The 20,368-nt window shown below is 58.6% G+C and overlaps 1 protein-coding gene across 1 annotated transcript; it reads left to right on the forward strand.

Moving 5' to 3' along the window:
* Positions 1 to 385: 385 nt before the first annotated feature.
* On the forward strand, positions 386 to 20,059 carry CUEDC1 (CUE domain containing 1; the record flags this gene model as incomplete). The annotated part of the gene is made up of 10 exons (XM_079725098.1): positions 386 to 742; positions 5,075 to 5,202; positions 10,086 to 10,212; positions 10,907 to 11,099; positions 11,971 to 12,057; positions 13,664 to 13,735; positions 14,585 to 14,678; positions 15,774 to 15,832; positions 16,675 to 16,745; positions 18,968 to 20,059. 9 exons carry the CDS (start codon positions 386 to 388, stop codon positions 16,740 to 16,742), a joined length of 1,185 nt encoding a protein of 394 aa, XP_079581224.1. The 3' UTR covers positions 16,743 to 16,745; positions 18,968 to 20,059.
* Positions 20,060 to 20,368: the final 309 nt, after the last annotated feature.

The following is a 20,368-nucleotide window of genomic DNA, read 5'->3' on the forward strand; positions in this document are numbered from 1 at the left end:
TGTCGGGATGTAAGCCCTTGCTAACTGGTAAAGAGCTGTGCCTGTTTACCGCAGCTGGAGAGAAAGCAGAAAGAAGCTGTTCTCCCGTGGGCTTGGCGGGGGTCGCCCAAGTTCGTTGCATTCTGCCCCTGACTCTTGTCTCCTTCGGTTTCAGGTGGGATGGTCCGTGGAGCCGGACCCAGGACGCTCCCGGGGTGTGGATGACCAGCCGCCCAGCCCCGCACGGCCCAGGCCCGGATGCCGCGCCCTTGTCTCCTGACCCGGGGACCCCGCCCGTCGTGGGACTGAGCTTCCCGAAGCCGCTGAGCGAGCGGCGACGGCGCAGGGACCCGGGGGAAGGGGCTCGGCGCCGGCGGGAAACATTTTCCCCCAGCGGCTCGGCAAGATGACCAGCCTGTTCCGCCGGAGCGGCGGGGGCGGCGGCGGCGGCGGCGGCGGCGGCGGCGGCGGCGGGGGCGGCTCGGCGGCGGCGCGCGGGGCTGGGGGCAGCGCGGCCGCCTCGCAGGAGCTCAACAACAGCCGGCCCGCCCGCCAGGTGCGCCGCCTCGAGTTCAACCAGGCCATGGACGACTTCAAGACCATGTTCCCCAACATGGATTACGACATCATCGAGTGCGTGCTGCGGGCCAACAGCGGCGCCGTGGACGCCACCATCGACCAGCTGCTGCAGATGAACCTGGAGGCGGGGGGCGGCAGCGTCTACGAGGACAGCTCGGACTCGGAGGACAGCATCCCCCCGGAGGTAGGGGCACGGCCCCGATAATTCCCCGGAGCTCCAGCAACTGTTTGAACCTCTTAGAGGACTTGGGTTATACTCCTGTCTGGGTTCTACCTAGCAAGCAGCCTTATTTCTCCTAGGGAAACGTACCCAAGTCAGCCCGTGGCCTTATTTTATGGGCAGAATTCATGCGGTCACTAAACAAACACTGAGCACTACTCCGGGGCTGTGCCAGGCACGGTACTAGACCCAGGGTCAGGGGTCATCAGAACGAAGGAGCCTGTTCAAAATGTAGACACCTCCCCCCCCCACAACGTCCCGAACCCCACTTCCGGGCTGGAGCTGTCTGGTCTGTATTTTCTGAACCTCCAGGTACCCGCTAAAGGCCAAGTCAGAGTTTCTGTCCTCACAGAGTTCACAGTCCAGTGAGGACTAGAGGCCGGTGTCAGGCAGTGGCAGCCCGGAGGGGTGAGTGCTAGGATGGGAGCAATGGAAGCAACAGAGAGGAAGGGATGGCTTCCCCGAGGAAGAGTGAAGAGTGAGGGAAAGGTGTGTGGGCAGAGGGAACAGCTTGTGCACAGGCTCAGAGGTGAAACAGAGAAGGACTCGTCCGGGAACTGGCAGCAGGACCTCCTGTCAGGATCCTAGAGTGAGCAGAGACCAGGAGGCCTTGCGGCTGAGAAAGAGCGTGGTGTGTTCTGGAGCGTGGGGGCCCGTGGAAGAGAGCTTGCGAGCTCAGTTCCTCTGACCGAGGCGCGAGCGATACCCAAGCAGTTCCCTCCTCTCTCCAGAAAGGTGGCTGAGGGCGAAGGGACCACCCGACTGCATCAAGGCCCACTTGCTGGGTGTGGCCAGGCCTCCTCGGCCCCTCCAAGAGCTCAGTAGATGTCTGAGCCCCCAGTCTCAGCAGGACGTGCAGTGCTGGGCGCAGAAGGGGCACTCACAGCCTTTCAACGAGAGGGTCACTGCCCACAGGGGCATCTGGGACATGCAGCCATGGACAGGACGGAAGGACCCAGCAGATCGGATTCAGCTCTGCTCGTCACTGAGTCCCAGCCTGGGCCAGGCACCATCCTACATGCTTTAGGTGTATCGTCTTTTCGAATCCTCCTAAACTTTGTGAGGTGGTGTTATTATTACCCCCGTTTACAGTGGGAAACCTAGACCCAGATGTGGCCTCAGAGTCCTTCTCAACACAGCCCTGCAGGTGGCCATTCTCCGTTAATCAGAGTCATCCTGTAGGGCAAAGCCCACTTGCTCTTCCTCCTGTGGGGCTGCTGCTTGGGAGTTCTCTGTCCGGATGGAGGAGAAGCTCTGTGGGCAATGGCATCTGGCTCATCCCTGTGTCACGCACAGCGCCCAGGACAGTCACTGCACATAGCAGGCACTCGGGGAGTATTTGTTGAATGAATGAATGCTGCTGCTGTCTTTGCGCAGCTTTCTTCAGTCTCTTTCCCGGAGAGCGCTCCTTGGCTCTGCCTGGATTAGCCAGTGGAGGGAGTTTTGGAAAAACCAGATCTTCTTTGTGAAAGGGAGGTGTGTGTATGTGTGTGCAGATAAGTCCTTTAAGCGTGAGCTGGAAGGAAAGTTCTCTGCAAACGCTGACCCCTTCCACAGTCTCATTTATTCTGACAGTCTGGCAGGTAGGATCATATTTCCTTCTCTGTTCATGGCACCAACAGCCCTGCGACCCTCCGCAAAGCTTGCCTGATGCCCTAGACGGGCCTGCACTGTGTGCGCTTCTGTTTTCCCAAGAATCTTGCTTTCCAGATTGAGCCCCTTCTCAGCACCCCTCCTTGGCTGTTTCCCCAACCCCCCATCTTTGGAGCTCTGCGTGGGCCCATCGGCAGGCGGTTCCTGAGCCAGCGCAAAGTGCGGCGGAAAATTTATGAGCAGCAGCTGGGATGACAATAAGTGCTGACTGAAAAAAGCCCCCTCTCTGGGGGCTGATGGATGGTGGGCTGGCCCGAGGGGTATCCTTGCCACAGAGAAATATCTCCTGTCAGATAAATGGCCCAGACCTTGGCCCCTAGAGCACCTGGCAGGCATCCATCACCCACATGGAGTTAAGCCAGGAAGCCACAGAACCAAAAACTTCAGCACCTTTAGAGCCAGAAGAACAGCCTCACTGTGGCTGGTGGGGGAGGGGGCGGGGCGGGGCAGGGCGGGGGCGGAGACCAGAGACATGGCTGGGGTTACTTCTCCCTGGAGACTGGGGATCAGCCTTTCCGGAGCGTGCCTGGCCTGCTGTCTGCCTCCTTGGTGTTTCCTCATTCTGCTCCAGGAGCCTCTGATGAGCGTCTGGCTCTTGTAGCCCCAGGAGGCCGCGCTGAGGCAGGAGCGGCTGAGAGGGGAGGAAGCCCCCCCTGCGCGGCTGTGGAGGCCCGACCTCTCTGAGCCCCAGGGGCGGCTGCTATGGGCCCCAGTCAGAGGAACCCCAAGCGGCTTCCTTCTGGGAGCAATTCCTACTGAGACTTCCCCTCCTCGCCCGTCTCGCGCAGACCGGCTTCGGGGTGGGGGACAGTCCAGGCCGGCCACTGAGGGGGAGGGGCTCGGCCTACAGGCCCCAGCGTGGAACCCTGTCCCTTAGAGCAGTTGTGTGCCGGGCACTGGAGGTTGTGCAAGTGTGTGCCAGTGAGCAGGGCTGGACTTGACAGTGTTCTCTCTCTCTTTTTCTTGTGGAAGTTTGGGGTAAGGAGAGCAGTGGCCCGAAAAGCAGCTGCATTCTTCTTTTTCTGCAAAAGCATCTGTTTAAGTACTTTCTGACTCAAAGGAAAGAACGTCAGTGCATTCCAGAGCAGGAGGCCTCCTCGGGTCAGGCTGGCTGTGCGTGTACAAAGCGTGGCAGTGTGTGTGTGCTGGTGGTGTAGTGGAGAGCACAGCCGCCTTCCAAAGCATGGCAGTGTGTGTGTGTGTGTGTGTGTGTGTGTGTGTGCGCGCACGCGCACGTGCGCGCTCACTCACCCACCTGCCCACCCGCCGTGGTGTCCCTTTGAGACTGGGTGCCTGGGCATGGCTGGGCTCAGGCAGGGATGTGCAGAGACATCTTAGCAGTGATTTCTGCAGATTCACTTGGGGTGCAAATTTTGGGCCAATTGACAGCCTCTGAGCCCTTCCCACGTTCTTTGGTCTTGGAGGAGATGGGCACAGACCTGGAGAGGAGGGCGCGGGGGTGGGGTTGTGTGACCTGGGCTCTCCAGGTTGATGGCTTCCTCCTGCTCCAGACTTCTTTGCAGAAGGGCTCAGGTCAGTCCATATGGCAGGGAGCCTGGCCTTTGCCCAGCCTTGGCCTCTCCTGCCCCTTTCTCTGGCTCCTGGATGAGGAGAGGAGGCCAAGAAAGAGCCTGGGCTCTCCCTTTGCTGCTGTCTGCCCTGAGAATCCAACCTGGGTGTGCAGGCATTGTGTCTGAAGGAGGCAGTCTTGCTGCAGAGACCACATCTAAGTTAAAGACTCAGTTGTAGAAACAGTGTGTGGCTCTTGCCATGTTAATCGGTCAGCCTGGGCCTCAGTTTCCTCATCTGTAAAATGGGGGTAATGATCCATAGCCTACTTTGCCAAGTTGTTTGAGCTTAAGATGAGATAATCGATGTGGAAGTACTTTGAGAGGTAGGAATGATGTTAAAGTTATTTATCAAAAGTAACACAGGGACAGAAGAGTCCATGAGCCACAAATACACAGCTTGGTGAAGTTTCTTCAGCACCTGGATCAAGAAACATCAACAGAGCCTGGAATCCCCCTTGTGCCCCTTCTCAGCCTTCCCCACCCCCAGAGGTCACACTGCTCCAACTGCAATCCCTGTGAATTTGTTTTGCCTGTTTTTCACCCCCACATGTCTACTTATTTATTTATTTATTTGGTTGCGCCGGGTCTTAGTCACGACAGGCGGGCTCCTGAGTTGCGGCTCGCTGGCTCCTTAGTTGAGACACTTGGGCTCCTTAGTTGTTGCCTACGAGCTCTTAGTTGTGGCATGCATGTGGGATCTAGATCGAACCCAGTCCCCCTGCATTGGGAGCGTGGAGTCCTGACCACTGTGCCACCAGGGAAGTCCCATGTTTTGCCTGGTTTTGAACCTTACTTGGATGGCTAATGCTGCATGGAGCATTCCTTTGGGGAGAAGTGCTTTCACGTCTGCTGTGTATGTTGGAATCGTGGGCTCAGAAGTAGCCCATGTGCTGAGCGTTAGTACAGGAAGCCAAACGGTTTTGCAGAGTGCTGGTTATATCACTTTACACTCCCACCAGCAGCAGCAGAGTTCCCTTACTACACATCCTCGCCCACACTTGATTTTGTCTAAATGTTATTTAAATTCAAGGAAGGATTGTTAATATTTCTTTCTTTGTCGTCTCTGATACAGATTTTGGAAAGGACCTTGGAACCTGATAGCTCTGATGAGGAGCCCCCGCCTGTGTACTCCCCTCCAGCCTACCACATGCACATGTTCGACAGGCCTTACCCTCTGGCTCCCCCGACTCCACCTCCCCGGTAAGAATCCGTCTCCTCTCAGAACGCAAGGCAGTGGGGCGGGGGATCAGGGCTTGGGATTGAGTACAAACACAGTGGGAAACTTGACTGGACCCTTCGGTAATACTATTCCACCAAGAACAGGCTTCTACTGCAGCAGAGGCATTTTAGCTAGACACCAAAGAGAACTGTCAAACTGTAAGGATTGCAAGCGCAGACATCCACTAAATTCCTACTCCAGACTAGGTGCTATGCTGAACACTGGACGGGACATAGAGATAGACGACGCTCAGCCTTTGCTTTCTGGAAGTTTATAGTCAAGGGAGATGCAGAGTGGGGATGACAAGCACATGGAATGTGTCCTGACACTTCCCCTCCTGAGCCCATGGCAAACATTACTAATTGATCACTGTGCTCTTTCCTGCTAAGTTGAGACAGAACCTCAGAGTCCTCCTCCAAACAGCACTCCCAGACAGTCATCAGTAATTGGTGGAATAGATATCTGTTTGCTCTCCCTGTTCTAGGGATGTTGTGGGGATTTTTTAAGCAATGGGAGCAAGTTAGTCTCTTTTTTCTGGGGTAATTCAGTCATTGGAAGCAGAAGAGTTGGGTCCCTGGAGGCTTCGTCCAGCTCAGGGACTCTGTGATTTGGAAGTTTAAAATGAAGCTGGTTGCCAGCTGGGTCCCTGGGTCTCTGAAGTGCTTGGTTTTTCTGGGCTCTGTGTTTGAGGAGGGCCGTTGGAGCCCAGGTGCCTCTTTTTCCTGGAGCTGCTGGTCCTGAGAATAACTCAGGCCTGGGGTGGGGAGGGGTGGGGGGACATGATGGGACAGGGACCTTGTTCCAGTGGATCTTGCCTTCTGGGGATCTTGGGAGCCCCAGATAGCGGTGGTGGAGAACTCTGTGATCATACAGGTATAGATAATAATAACACCTACCGTTTACTAAGCACCCTTCAAATGCCTGAAACTGACAAGGTTCTTTACCTACGCCGTCGCATTCAAACCATCTGACAATTTGTGAGGCAGGCACTGTTGTCATCCTCATTTTACAGATGAGGAAACTGAGCCTCAGAGAGGTTTCATAACTTCCCTAAGTCTACAGAGCTGGGATTTGAACCCAGGTCATTTCTGACTCCAAAGCCAACAAATGCTCTTCCCTGCTGTGTCCTGTCATCCCCCTAATGAGAAAAACCTCTGTGATTGCAGCTCAGGGAGCTGACAGAGGCCTAGAAAGTTATGGGGGGAGGAGGAAGCATTGTTTCGAGTCAGGGACATGAGCAGAGCTGAGGTCCTCCATCACAAGTGATACCAGAGGCTGTAATGGGGCAAAGCAGGGGTAAGTGGATAGGTCTGGGTGAGATCTTGGCAGGACTTGCAGCCCAGGATGGGTCATGATGCCCAGGGCTAAATAATTTTCCTTTGACATTTTTTTAATATCCCAAGATGCTTTTGCAAAAAGTTCAGTTTCTATTAGGCAGACTAGTTCTACCTATTTTTCCGAAGGGAAAACTGAGCCTATAAGAGACAGAATCCCTTTGTAAACCTGGCATGGATATCCTGGCCGCATCCTCCCTCCCCTCCTCTGTGTATGCTGGGGTGAAGTAGGGTAGGGGTAGTGTAGCCCAGTGATGGGAGCCCCAGTTGGGGGCAAGATGACCTCAGCACTAGACCAAGGCTCAGGAGGTCTTGCTCATACCTTTGGACAAGTTACTGCCCTTGCCTCAGGTTCAGGGGCCTGACCCGGAAATGAAGGCTTTGCTGGCCTGGGGGTGGATACAGGGAAGAGAACTTAGTTGTGAAGTCGGACAGAGGCGGAGTGTTCTCCCCAGCCCGCCTCCTTTAGCTGCCTCACTTCTGATTCTTGAGGTGCCTTTGGCTCACTGCTTAACGTCTCTGAGCTTCATCTGCCTCATCTGTGAAATGGGAATACTAATCCCCGCCTCAGCACTCTCGTGAGGGTTGAATGAGGTATTGTGGGGGGGCCCTTAGCGCAGTGCCGGGTATGAACCAGACCTGTCGCCAGTGCGTTACTGCTTCCTCCTGCCCCTGGCTGCACAGTGGGCCTCTGAGGTCAGCTCTGACAGTGAACGTTGAGACCAGGGGTAAGGCTCCCCTCAGAGGCCAGCGCTCCGAAGAAGCAGGGCCAGCCTCTGAGCACGTGCCCCTTTGCCTCGGGATGGCCCTGCTAGGCCCAGATCCACCCCCAGCCCATTTCCAGGGCCTCATTCAGTCTCTCCATCCAGGACGTGCATTTCCAGCGTTTATGGAGTCACCTGAAGCATGCAGGTGCTGAACCATGTGCGATACAGAGATGAATACAGCCCCGCCTTGACCTCCCAAGGAGATCAGGGTCTGGGGGAGGCAGAGACGTGCGGCAGGGTACAGGGAAGGCAGCCTAGAGGAACTGATGTCCAAGCAGTGAGCTGGTAAAGCGGAGGACAGTAGGGCGTTCCAGGCAAAGGAAACAGCATGTGCAAGGGCCTGGAGGCAGGAAAGAGGGCACGATCTGAGGGAACTGCAGGAAGTGTGGAATGGCTGGGGGAGGCTGGAGGGGTGAGAAGATCATGGAAGCCCTTGAGGGTCCTCCGAGGAGCTTTGACCTTATCCTCCAGCCGGAGGTTTAAGCTGGAGAGTGACGGGGTGAGGTTAGTGTTTTAGGAATCTCTCTCTGGCTGCTGGGGCCAATCAGATTTGAGTGGGGGGGGTTGGGGCTAGGAATGGCCTGGCTCCCCTCTGCCACCTCCAGTCTCTGGGGTGCCTTTGAGAGTGAAGAGGGAAGAGGGTTTGGGAGCTGGCGCTGCTGGGGCACAGAGAGGCAGGCTGATCCCAGGGGAGCGCGCCTGGAATGCCAGGATCCCTGGGCCCAGGTTTTAGCAGGATGATCTCTGTGTTCCAGGACAGGCCTGACCCCATCTGGGCCTCAGTGTCTAGTCTTTACCAAAAATCTTGCCTGGAAGGCTTGTTGCTGAAATCCTTCTGGGCTCTGATATTCTTTGGGTGAGCCTGGGGGTCTGATGGGGCGTGCAGCTCTAGTTCTGGGGTCCAGAGAGCCCCCCCAGCCTTCTCTCTCCTTCTCCTCGCCCAGCCCGTCCTTTCCTGAATGAATGACGGGCGCTGAAGCCCAGAGGCACGCCTCCTCACAGGCCACCTGCTGTTCTTCTATTGAAATTACAGCCTTGGAAGTTTTTTATTTGCCTCTCGGCTCATTTCTGACATTCCTTTCTGACCCCAGTGCAGTTGCCTGGGCCGCCTGTGCTCAGGGTCCCCCCTGGCTCTCACAGCTGTGGGCTGACCTCATCTCAGCCGGTGCCAGGCCCAGCAGCGAGGGACTCTCAGCCTCCTACTCCTCGTCCCCTCCCGACGTGGATTCTCAGGAACAAACGGCTAGCGGGGTCCAGCTGCAGCTCCGGGGCTCTCTCTCCTTGGCTTTCCTGGGTAGCTGTGGGTGTGATTGAGTTGGGGTGGGCACCCATGTCCCAGATGAAGACCCTGAAGCTGGAGGAAGGGTGCCGGGGTCGACCAAAGAAGGCCCTCGAGTCCCAGAGGGATGGGGTATCCACCCCCTTGACTCTCTGGCCCTCGGAGAAGAATGAAGCCACCAGCAGTGATAGGAGGTGGGTGAGCGCTGGAGAAGGAAAGGCGCCCAGGAATGGGAGTCCCGGGCCGCGAGGCAGGCTCTTCTCTGGACCACTCCCGCATCTGTACAGTGAGAGGGGCCCCGGGGTTTCTTGGCTCCTGTCTGAGAGCTGAGCTCCCACCAGGCATTTAGCGGCTTGTTATCCTGTCTGCTGCCGCCCCCACCCTTCCCCCTCGGCCCGCCAGGCCACCCGCCCAAAATAGAAAAGGAAAGGAAGTTATTTCCATAGTCAGGGGCAGCCCGGAAAAGCTCCCCTCCAGTGAGGGGGCGGGCGGGATTCCTGGAGCTTGAGACCAAATCAGAGCCAGGCCCGAGAGAGAGTGGCTCCCGGCCCTCGGCTGCCTTCTCTGTGTGTCATTTCCCTGATTCAGCAGAACACGTGTCCTGCGGTTGCCACGCTGCAGGCTGCCGAGGAGCTGTGGGGAGCTCCTGGCCAGGCCCCAGGCCGCCCTCAGGCCAGGACGGCAGGGCGGGAGGCTGGGGGTCAGGGAGGCCACGTGCCACGGTCTCCTGCCTCTCCTCTCCGCCTCGCTGTTGGCCTCCGCCTTGGCCCAGGGGAGCGGTTCCCCAGCGCCACTTGGAACAAGGGCCCTTCCGACCCCACACCTCCAGGTGCCTTTTCAGCACGTTGTTCAAGACAGCCTCCCAAGGGGCTCCCACGCACCTGGGCAGGGAGACAGCAGCTTGTAGGAGACTGAGCCCCAGAGGGGACAGGGTCTCACCCAGGACCACGTGGCTGGCTTGTGTCTGCGCCAGAACTGGAGCCTAGATCCGCTTACCCTCTAGGGATCCTGGTGTCCCCATGTCCCCCGACCCTAGCGAACCAGCACTGGGGCGGGCTGGGCTGCTGGCAGCTCTGTGTCTGTTCGCTCGGAGCACACCTGGCACTCAGCAGCCAGGAGGAGCTCGCGTCATGCGAGGTGCTAGGGATAGAAGCATGAAGGACCATGACTGCCACGTCCACGTCAAAATCCACAGCGCTCATATGAGCGCCGGCAACACAGAGCTCTCTAGGCCCAGAGACCCTGAAGGCGCCGAGTAGTTGAACATCCAGTGCAGCGGAGCCCAGGGCCCAGAGGCTGGGGGTCAGCCGAAGCCTGGTTGAGAAGCGGAGCGAGCGTGCTGCGGCTTTGTGCCAGAGGCAGCGGAGGCCGCGGGAGGCCCTGGAGCAGCAGTGCCAGTCTGAGCGGGATCTTGGTGTGCTGGGCCAGGACACCTGTGTGTGGGCCTGACTGTTCCCTCCTCCTCGTCACCTCTCACCCTGCAGCATCGACGTGCTGGGCTCGGCGCCCCCTTCCGGCCAGAGGCGCTATCGGAACTGGAACCCCCCACTGCTAGGCAACCTCCCGGAAGACTTTCTCCGCATCCTGCCCCAGCAGCTGGACAGCATACAGGTAACGGAGGATTCCCCCGCCCCTGGCCTGTGCAGCAGCTCTGCTTGCCCACCCCGCTCATGCCAGCCAGCGTCACTCCGTGCTGTTTGAGCCCAGGCTGAGCTATTTCTGTTGCCCTGGGTTTGTAGGGAGAGAACACTGAACCAAAAGCCTCATTTCCTGTCTGGGCCGGGAGGTTCCCTCTTCCACCCAGGAAGGTGACAGCCCTGAGGACGCTCCCTGGCTGCAGCCATCACCCCAGGCTGGAGGGAGGTGGGCAGGGGCGGGCGGTGGGGGGCTGTCACCGGCAGAGCACCAGAGCACCTTCCTTCCCTCCCCTGGGAAAGGGCCAGGGTGCTTCTCCCCAGAGGCCGGCCCTTGGCAAGGGGTCTCCCCTGAGACAGCTTAGACAGGGAGAGCTTTGAGTTTGGGGACCCCGAGCAGGTCTCAGATCACTCCTCAGGACTATTCAGGTTTTGATGAAGGAAGGTGGGGGGCGGGGGTCCAAGGTGGAGGAAGTGGGGAGTCGTTTTTAAGCCCTTGCTGCCTCCTCAGCAGAGAGGGCTCCGGCCTGTTAAGTGAGACAGGAGGTGCTGGCCGCAGGGCGCGGCCACAGCATCCTGGGAAGGACACGTGTACCCCCAGGTGCGCGTGGATGTCTGTGCAGCGGGCGTCCCTGTGAGTAGGCGACCCACATGCTCGCTCCCCTCCTCAGGCTACCTCCGGGGGCTCCAAGCCTGCGAGCACAGAGGGAGGCCGGCCCCTCACGGCCGGGCCCGGACCCCGGGACCAGGAGAACCGCTGGAAGCAATACCTGGAGGACGAGAGGATCGCGCTCTTCCTGCAGAACGAGGAGTTCATGAAGGAGCTGCAGCGCAACCGCGACTTCCTCCTTGCCCTGGAGAGAGGTGGTGCCCCGGGTGGGGCGCTGCGGCTGCTGCTCCATGGCTAAGGAGGGGCTGATGTTGGCTTTAGCCTTGGGGCTCGGGGTGGCCTCTGTGCTGTTGAGTTATTCTGGTGGGAGCCTCAGAATTCTGCCAACAGGGACCTGAGTCACCAGCCACCGCTTCCCTCCTCTGGAACTCAGAGAGAGAGAGAGGGGTGCCCTTCCCTTGCTCCCCTGCCTGTCTGCTCTGGGCCAGGCACTGGCTTCGGCACCGTGTGTCAGGAGCTCCAGGAATAGAGGGATTGGGTCCGTGGGTGCCTCCCTGAGCAGAGGACATTAGAGCAGGGGCTCTTGAGTTTTTTGGGTGTTTGAGTTGTCCTTGGGCCCAGGACTCTGCCGCCCCCAGCCTGGCTGCCTTCCCGCTTCAGGGTGGGAGTGTTTGATGGGGGTACAGCGAGGGGCCTGTGGGAGGGGGTGTGTGTGTGTGCACGTGTGTGTGTCTGACTGTGTTTTGGGGGAGGGAGCACGGTGTGCAGGGAGAAGTCTGGCCTGAGACAGAGGAGGCCCAAGGCTGGTCCCAGCTCTGCATTAAAGGTGCTGGGGGTCTCGGGGTCTTTCCTTTTAAATGAAGGGCTGGACTCTCCGACTTCCCAGGGTCCTTCTAATTTTGACATTCTGACACTGCAGGTGGTGGTCAGGGCAGTAGTTTCTGTATCTTTGAGAGTTCTGGTTCTTTGAGAGCCCGTAGGCGTCGTGTGTGCACGTATTTTGTGCCTGCATGTGTGTGTGGGGGGGATTCTGGGGGTTTGGCCTCTAACAGCCTCCTGCATCTCAGCGCAGGCTGCCCCTGGGTGGGAGCTAACTTCCCCGACCAGAATGTGGTCCTTTTCCAGATCGATTGAAATACGAGTCCCAGAAATCTACATCCAGCAGCAGCGTAGCTGTGGGAAATGACTTTGACTTTCCCGCTCCTGTCCCAGGTAACCTTGCCTTCCTAAGAGAGAGCTTGGAGGGTGTAGGGGCTCACACCCCAGCTGTGGTTTGCGTATTTGGAGTTTGGGGGTCGGCTGAGGAAACAGGCTGGCAGGGAGGTTTCTCCCTCTTCTCCATCCTCGCCGAGAGGGAGACGGCCCCTCCGCTCAGCAGCCCCGGGTTCTTACCAACCCAGCGGCTGCTGCAACCCACACCCGGGATCGGCCAACGGACTGGCGGAAGTCCTTGGAGGTGCCTGGAGCACGGGCAAGAAGGGGACACACCACACCACGTAATGTCCCAGGGGGTGTCGGAGGTGAGGTGGCAAGGGACTCAGAGACTGGGTCACTGCCCCGGGGGAGCTTATGGTTTGACTGGGAACGAACACTGGAGATGCATCCAAGAAACAGGCAGAATGAAGCAGCAAGGCTGAGGACACACTTGTTAATTATGGCAGAGACATGTTGGCGGGGAAGGGCAGGATCAGTCTGGGAAGAGTTCGTTCATTCATTCATTCATTCAGTAGCTGGGGAATATCTGCCACGGGCCAGGCTCTGCCTTAGTGTTGGAGGAATAGAATTGGAAGGGTGGTGAGAAGCAAGAATTGCCTCAGTGGCTGAAGGAGGGCCAGGGGTGGACAGCAGGCTGCTGGGCTGCACGGATGAGGGTCAAGCTGGAGCTGGGGACACCCTGAAGGTCCCGGTTCCATACTCGACATCTGGACTCTGCCTGTGTGTGTGCACAGTGGCCCCTGGTCAGCCAGTGCCCACCACACACACACAGGCTGCCCGCCTCAGAGAAGAATCCGCAGCTCTTGCCCGAGACAGATCTTACGTCGCGTGGTAGAATGGGGGAGGGGGGAAAGGACGGGGAGCTCAGCTGATCCCAGCCTGAAGAGAGAAAATCCTGTCGAACTGATTCATACGCGACAGGCTGCGAGCTTAGGTCCCCCCAGATATGCATCTGGGGGTTTAACAGCAGCCTCTTGTCCTTGATCCCAAATTAACCATAGACACCTGGACCGCTGAGGTGGCTCAGAATGACTCACAGGGGCTTAGCAGGCAAGGTGACTCGGGATTAGCGTGGGAGCTTTAGAAGGGCAGTGAGGGACCCAAGTGGGTGCTGAGTGAACGGGGAGACTCGGCGCACCACGTCAGGACGCAGGCAGGCTGGCCACGTGCTGGTGAATGTGTAACAGCCTGTCGGGGTGCAGGGGAAGCCCCAGTGCTTAGCATCGGGTAGCTTCCATGGTGTAAACACTCCCATCGTGGCTGATTTCAAGCTACCAAAGGGCCTTCACGGAATGCAGAGGGGTCAGAGGAACGGACAGCTGGGAGCCTGCGGGAGCCGGCCCTCCACACATACAGACCAGACCACTGACCCTTTTTACAGAAAAGGGGAGAGTGAGGCTTGGGTGGGGAAAGAAATGCTCCTTGAACCCCCGGCGTCCTCCTTGCGTTAAGCTCCCTCCCCGTTAGGGCAGGAGCCTGCTCTTTGCTCCCTTCCTCAAGTGGAAGGGTGGGGCTGAGCCCCTGTCCTGTGGGGACAGCCCTGACCCGCCTCCCCGGGCCTTGGGCAGCCACTGGCCCTCAGAGGTGTCTTCCCCGCTTCCAGGAACCAGCGACAACAACCCCGCTGTGTCTGAAGATGCCTTATTCAGGGACAAGTTGAAACACATGGGAAAATGTGAGTCCCGCCCACGCCCCCTCCCCAGCTCTTCTAAGACGGGTCTGTGGCCTCCTGGGAGGGAGGGAGCCACCCGGAATTTTAATGCAGCTGACTCTTGGTGAGCCAAAGTGACATTTTAATCACGGGCTGGCTCCCTCAGCTTTCCTGCCTCACTTCCCTGTGCAACTGAGTCTGGATACAAATGAAGTTTTAAATCCTCTTGAGCCATCTGTCTGCAGAAAAATAATGTGCTGGACACCGCACCCCCCTGCCCCCCGCCGTTTTAGAGTTCACATTCTCTGTGGCTTGAGGGGGCTTGGCCGGGCCGGGCCTGAGTGGGGAGGCCCAAGCTAAGTCCACGTTCTGTGGGTGGGCGGTCCACCGGCTCAGTGGCCCCTTCCCACAAAGTCCTGCCAGCCGGGTCCCGCCTTCCCGTCCACCCCACCCCCCAGACACACAACCATGCGTGGATGAGGCTGCCACCCTCTCAGGCTCCATTTCAGAGAAAATCTCGCATTAGTCATGGACATCCCAGAACCAGCCCTGGAGGTGGACAGGGGAGAAGGGAGGTGGCGGGAGGAAAGCCGAGATGCGAAGCCGTCTGTCACGGCGGGGGGAGGAGGAGCACCCGCGTCTCAGCTGGATCTCAGCTGCTGGCTGCGGTCCCCGGCCAGGCTCTCGGTGGCCTGCGCTGCCTCTGCCGGCCGACCCAGGATGGCAGCCTCGCTCCGCCACGGCACCAGCCTGACCCCGTCTGCGATTGCTGTCACCCCTTGCCCTCCCCCACCAGCCTGCCCGCCTGGCCCAGTCCTGGGGGGCGGCTCCCTGCCGCTCTGGCTGCCGGCTCACAGGTCTCTCTGCCCCTAGCCACCCGGAGGAAGCTGTTTGAACTGGCCAGGGCCTTCTCGGAGAAGACCAAGATGAGGAAGTCAAAGAGGAAACACTTGTTGAAGCATCAGTCGTATCCTTTCCAGCCTGGCACTGGGGGGCAGCGGTGGATGCTAAGGGTGCTGAAAACCCTGGGCTGGACTCCCTGAGGCCGCCCCCTCCCCCGGAGCGGGACCGGGCCGTGTGACTCGCCCCTCTCCCGCCGTGGGCCCTGCTGCCAGCCTGGCGCTGCCCTATCTCTTGACCTCAGTGTTGACCCCCCGTCACCAGGCATGGGGAACGGGCCAGTGTAGGCCCCCTGTAGGCTCAGAAGTTGTCCTACCACTTTTTAACTTTTTGTCTGGGGTAATCTGCATCTTGAGAGAAAACTTCGTCCTTCCATGGAAATCAGCAAACCTTTTCCTAATTTCTTTCTTTTTTTAATTAATTAATTTATTTTATTTGATTAATTTTTGGCTGCATTGGGTCTTCATTGCTGCATGCAGGTTTTTCTCTAGTTGAGGAGAGCGGGGGCCACTTTTCATTGCGGTGCGCGGGCTTCTCACTGCGGTGGCTTCTCTCGTTGCGGAGCACAGGCTCTAGGCGCACAGGCTTCAGTAGTTGTGGTTCGCAGGCTCCAGAGCGCAGGCTCAGCAGTTATGGCGCAAGGGCTTAGCTGCCCCACGGCGTGTGGGATCTTCCTGGACCAGGGCCCGAACCCGTGTCCCCTGCGTTGGCAGGCGGATTCTTAACCGCTGTGCCACCAGGGAAGCCCCCCTAATTTCTTAAGTTGAATTAATCCACAGACATTTCCACCTCCTCATCTCACGTGTTGGCCCTGCCTTCTCACTCTTAGTTCCTCCAGTAAAAATATTGTTTTCCACCATTTTACCCAGACTTGCATCCATGCTTGTCAAACAGGGCCCAGGATATTATTAAAGAAGCTGAGCAGCCAAAGGAGAACAGGGAGAAAGTTCCTTCTCTATCTCCAGAGGTGGGAGCCGGGCGAGAGAGTCAGCGCCTGGCTGCTCAGTTGACCCCAAGAAAAGGAGCCTGCGGGAGGTATTGGGGAGTTTGGGGGGATAAGGCTGGTGCGGTGAAGGCCTCCTGAGCTTGGAGCGGGGGTAGAAGTCCAGGGACAGGGAGCGCCCACCCATCCCTGGGACAGTTTTCCTGAATAGCCCGGCAGACTGGGGGCTGCGGCCTCAACAGCCAATCTCCTGGACGACGTGGAGGGCCACACGTGTGGTGAGGCGGGGAGGGCAGGGAAGTCGGGGCTCTGAGTTGCCTGTGATGGGTGGTCCTCCAAGAGGAGGGCCTGGGTGTTTCGCAGGTGAACCCAGACTGTAAAGGAGGGGACACCCAACCTGGGGGACATATCAGGGTTGGTGGGCAGGTGACCCAGGGAAATGGGTCCCCCCGCCCGACTTGGTCCATATTGCCTCTCCCTTCCACTCCTGAAAAGGGGCCCAGCCACACCTCCACCTAAATCTTTACCTGGAGTACAAAGCGCCGAGTGCTGTTTCTGGGGAATATTCTCTGGGGTGTGAGGGGACAGACAGGCCCGCCCACATGGAAGGGCCTCCCCTTGAGAGCCAAGCGCTGGGCAGTTTCAGTGTCTGGGCCCCAGAGGCCCTTCAGCGTTCATTCAGTCCCTCCCAAAGGCATGTGGGCCAGCAGACACTGCCTCCGACCTTCCCAGGCCCACAGCTGAACCCTGATCCTCAGGCCTCAGAGCAGAGGTGCCCTTTGACGGTCAGGAGACGTCCAGAAACAAGGGCTAGAAGGGCCTTGGCGGTCATCTGGACAGTCCCACTTCCCCGTCTCGTTTTATAGATGAGGAAACTGAGGGAAGAACTTATCCAAGGCCTCAGAGCTCACCGATAGAGACAGAGCAGCAGCCAGGGGTCCTAACCCCGCACCGTGCCCAGTTGCCCCTCACCAGACCCACGCATCGCTCCCGGGGATCAGCGTGGGCCCCGGCAAACAAGGGTGGAGAGAGTTGGGTCAGCCGTCTTGCCCAGCCTGGGGGACGGGCCTGAGTGAGGCCCTGCAGGGTGGGGGGTGAGGTGCTTTCCTCTGCTTTTCAGACGAAGACTTCCGGGGAAGGCGACAGGAGGTGCCCAAGGTGGAGGAAGCACTAAGGGAAGGACGGTAAGAGGTAAGGCGCAGGACGGCCCTGCCCCACACCCCAGAGCGTGGTCTTCCCCGTGGTCCAGAGGCATCAGGCTCAGGCAACTAGATGGCGCAGGTCCGGGGATTTTTCCCTTGTTGTTATGGCGGGGGACGTGTGCGTGGGGGAACTAGTGTTTTGCATTACTGATTCATTTGACAAAAGATAATCACACCTGCCTAAGCCAGATGCTAGGAACAGGAAGAGAAAAATCAGCTTTGACCTTGAATAGTTTACAGCACAGTTGAGAAGAGAGTCCAGGATCCACACAGCACACTAAGAACAATTTAAGAAAAACTGAGACGGCCTCACCCGGCCGTGTCCGCACAGAACTCTGCCGTTGCCTCTTGGGTTTCGGTGGTGGGAAGACGAGGGAAACGGCCCCTCTCAAGACAGCTCTGTGTCTGGCTGGAGCCATGGGCCTCCAGGCTGCTCTTCCTCCTCTTGCCCAGTGCATCCCTGGGGAAGAAAGAGGGAATGTCAACACCTCCTCCAGGGCTCAGGGGAACCTGTCCCTCTTCCAGCCCCTCCCCCATCAGGAAGCGGCCTGCCCACCCTGCCCCCAGCCGCTGTCCTGGTCCTAGTGGTCAGCTATCTACAGGGCTTTCTTGAGCTCACGGTGTGGCAGGTATGGCCCCGTTTCAGGCTATGGAGAAATACTTGCTACCCTCCGGGTAGCTGTAGTGGAGCGGAGAAACCAGGGTGGGGAGGACACAGCCAGGAAGAGTACAGGCGCCTTCTCCCCTCAGCCTGGGCGGCTGGCCTTCACGTCACTTCTAGCTGACTCGCCACCCTCCACCAGGCCCTTCCAGACCTCTTGTGTTCTCTCAGGCTCTCCCCACCCATGTGGCTGCACCCACGCTTCCCAGGTATCCGGAATGCTGAAATAAAGCCAGCCGGGGGGGAGGACCCCCACCTCCCGTGCAGTGTCGCTGCCACCTCCTTCCCACTGGTCCCCCGGGAAACGTGCTGGCCCAAAGCCACCCCTTATCAGGACCTTCCTCATCATTTCTTTCTTTCCTGAATCTTCCAGCTTTTCCCTTTCCTTCCTCAAGTCTACATCCTCCTCGTCCCATCTTAAAAACCAAGAGTCCTCAATATTTTCCATCATCACCCAGTTTGCAGAAAAGTGCATCCTTCACCCATTGCCAGCTGCCCCCCACCCCACCCCCAGACTGACTCAGGATCACTTGCCAGGTCCTGGGCCTTTTCCTGTTCTGCATCCTCTGGTGCTGTCTCTGCACGCCATGCCCATCGTCTCCCCTGAAACTGCCCTCCCTTGGCTCCTGTGGCCCCAGGAATCCTGGATCCGCGTTCTCTCTGCCGTTGATTCTCTGTGCGCTTTTGGGCTCCCGTGGCTCCTTCCACTCCCTCAATCCCAGCTCTCCCCGTAGCTCTGGGCTTGACCCTCTTCAAAGTCTCCTTACTCCCTCTCCCTAGCGGTGCCACCAGCCTCTGTTACAGCATCAGCAATACTTTTGTGCAGTTGGCTCCCAAATCTGAATCTCCATCTTAGTTCTCCAAATCCACTCCACAGCCCCAGCTGTGCCCACGATGGTCTTTCTAGCCCTGGCTGTCAACTCACTGAAAGCTGGACAGTCCCACTTCTGATTTCCCCAGTTCATTTCTCTGCTTTATTCCTCGCGTCACTGCCCTGGCAGACTCTCATCACCTGGGTAGTAGCTGCTGGTCTCTTCACTGCCCCTGCTCTGTTCACCCATCACCAGGACACCACTATAGTTCCACTTCTCCCTTGCTCTCTGAATGGGTCTTCCAAGTGAAGACTCCTCAGCTTGGTGTGGGGATCCTGCCAAATTCTGATCCCATTTTACTTTTCTGCCCCTACAGGTGCCCTTGGTGTAGCTCAGCTGGGCTACCGCTGTATCACAGAACAGGACAGGCACCCAGGCACCCAGGCACCCCTCTCAGCCCTTCACAGACAGCTGCTTCACCCCCCCCCCCCCGCCCCACCACTCCATCTCTAGCTGCCAGAGTCCCTGCTGTTTTGCAAGTTGGAATGTTTCTAGGAGCTTGGATTGGTGGGTGTGACCACAGGCAGATTTCCAAGGCTGACATAGAGTCCCTGGGGGAAGGAGAAGGCTCCTGTCTTTAGAAGCTGCTGCCCAGAACCATCTCTCCAGGAACCAGTGGTGAGGAAAGACCCCTGGGCTCCACTGAAAAAGACTTCTCCCATCCCTTTTTCCTGCCAGATGCAGCAGTTTCTCCTCGCCGGAGACCATCTGACCCGGTAGAGGCAGCCAGAGAGCAAACCGGCCCTCCGCTGAAGAGCCCAGCTGCAGCCGGATGGATGGTGCTTGAGTTCTGAGGCCCAGTGGTTCTCCGGCCACAGTCCAGCCCAGCCACTGCCACTGCCACTGCCACTTCCCAAGGGACTTAGAACTTCGGAGTTGCATGCTGTGATTGGAGGAAGGGCCTGAGGGTGGAGGCAACAGCCAACCACGGTCCCTTTTGTAGCCAGGCTGTTCTATGGGGGACAAGTGGAAATGTAGGATCTAACCCCTCTTCTTAAAAAAAAAAAAAAAAAAAAAACACCCAGAAAACTGGCAAAGGTTGGAGTACCCAAAAGGGGAGGATGATCCTACCAGAGGCTCGTTGGCCTGAAGGTGGAGCCCCTGCCCTCCTCTTGTCCTGGTCTCTCCTGTCGGGCCACAGACACTGCCTGATCCCATACCCCCATCCCCAGCTCCCTTCTGGGCACCTAGGGTCCTTTATTCCCATGGCCTTCTGCATCTCAGTCTTTCCCCGGGGGTGCTGGTCCTTGGCACACCCCTGCACGGAGCTCTGGGTGAGAGAGTCCCGGGCAGTCACTCGGGCCCGCTCTGAGGAGTGATGGGCCACCGCAGAGAGGTATCTGCTGAGTACCCTGCCTGGGCCCCTCGGGCTGCCTCTGTTAGGGGCTGGCAAGGGCCCCCAGCGGGGACGGGGAGGCTGGCCACCCCGGAGCTGGTGGATTCTAGCTAGGCAGGGGTAGTCTTTACTCTGACAGAAGACAAAAGTCCGTTCTGGATGGGATCCTGTAGTCCCACGACAGTGGGGGCTCCAGGGGCTCTGACTCCCCAGTTGGACTAGACGTTCTGCTGTCATTAAGGCTGGGCAGCGGCCAGGTCTTTAGTAACCCTGAGAAGGTGCAGGACTGAGGGGCAAGAAGGAGAGGCTGCCAGCCGGGCCAGAGCCCCTGGGGCAGAAGGGCTTGCTGGGTGCCCCTTGCCAAGAGTGAGAAGGCAAATGGCCAGGAGGAAAACAAGGGTCCTACGAACCTGACCCGGCACCAACCACTGCCAACGGGAGGGAGGGAGGGAGGGAGGGAGGGAGGGAGGGGCGGCCGGGCTCCTGTGGCCCAGCTGCAGACGGGAAGGCGCTGACCTCGGGAGAACCGGGGAGCCGGGCAGGCACGGGGCCAGGGCCCGAGCGGGGAGCCAGCCCAGCGGCACGGCGGTGGGGCGTTGGGAGCGGGCCCAAGCCTGGCGGGGCTTGGTGGCCGTAAGCCACCTCGAGGTAATGAGGGCGTGACGGGCTCCCCGCGGTGCTGGAGGGGGACCCTGGCCCGGCTCAGCATCCCGAGCGAGTGCGGAAGTGCTGCCGCCCGCCAA

Source organism: Hyperoodon ampullatus (genome assembly GCF_949752795.1).
Source record: "Hyperoodon ampullatus genome assembly, chromosome: 19".
Classification (NCBI taxonomy): domain Eukaryota; kingdom Metazoa; phylum Chordata; class Mammalia; order Artiodactyla; family Ziphiidae; genus Hyperoodon; species Hyperoodon ampullatus.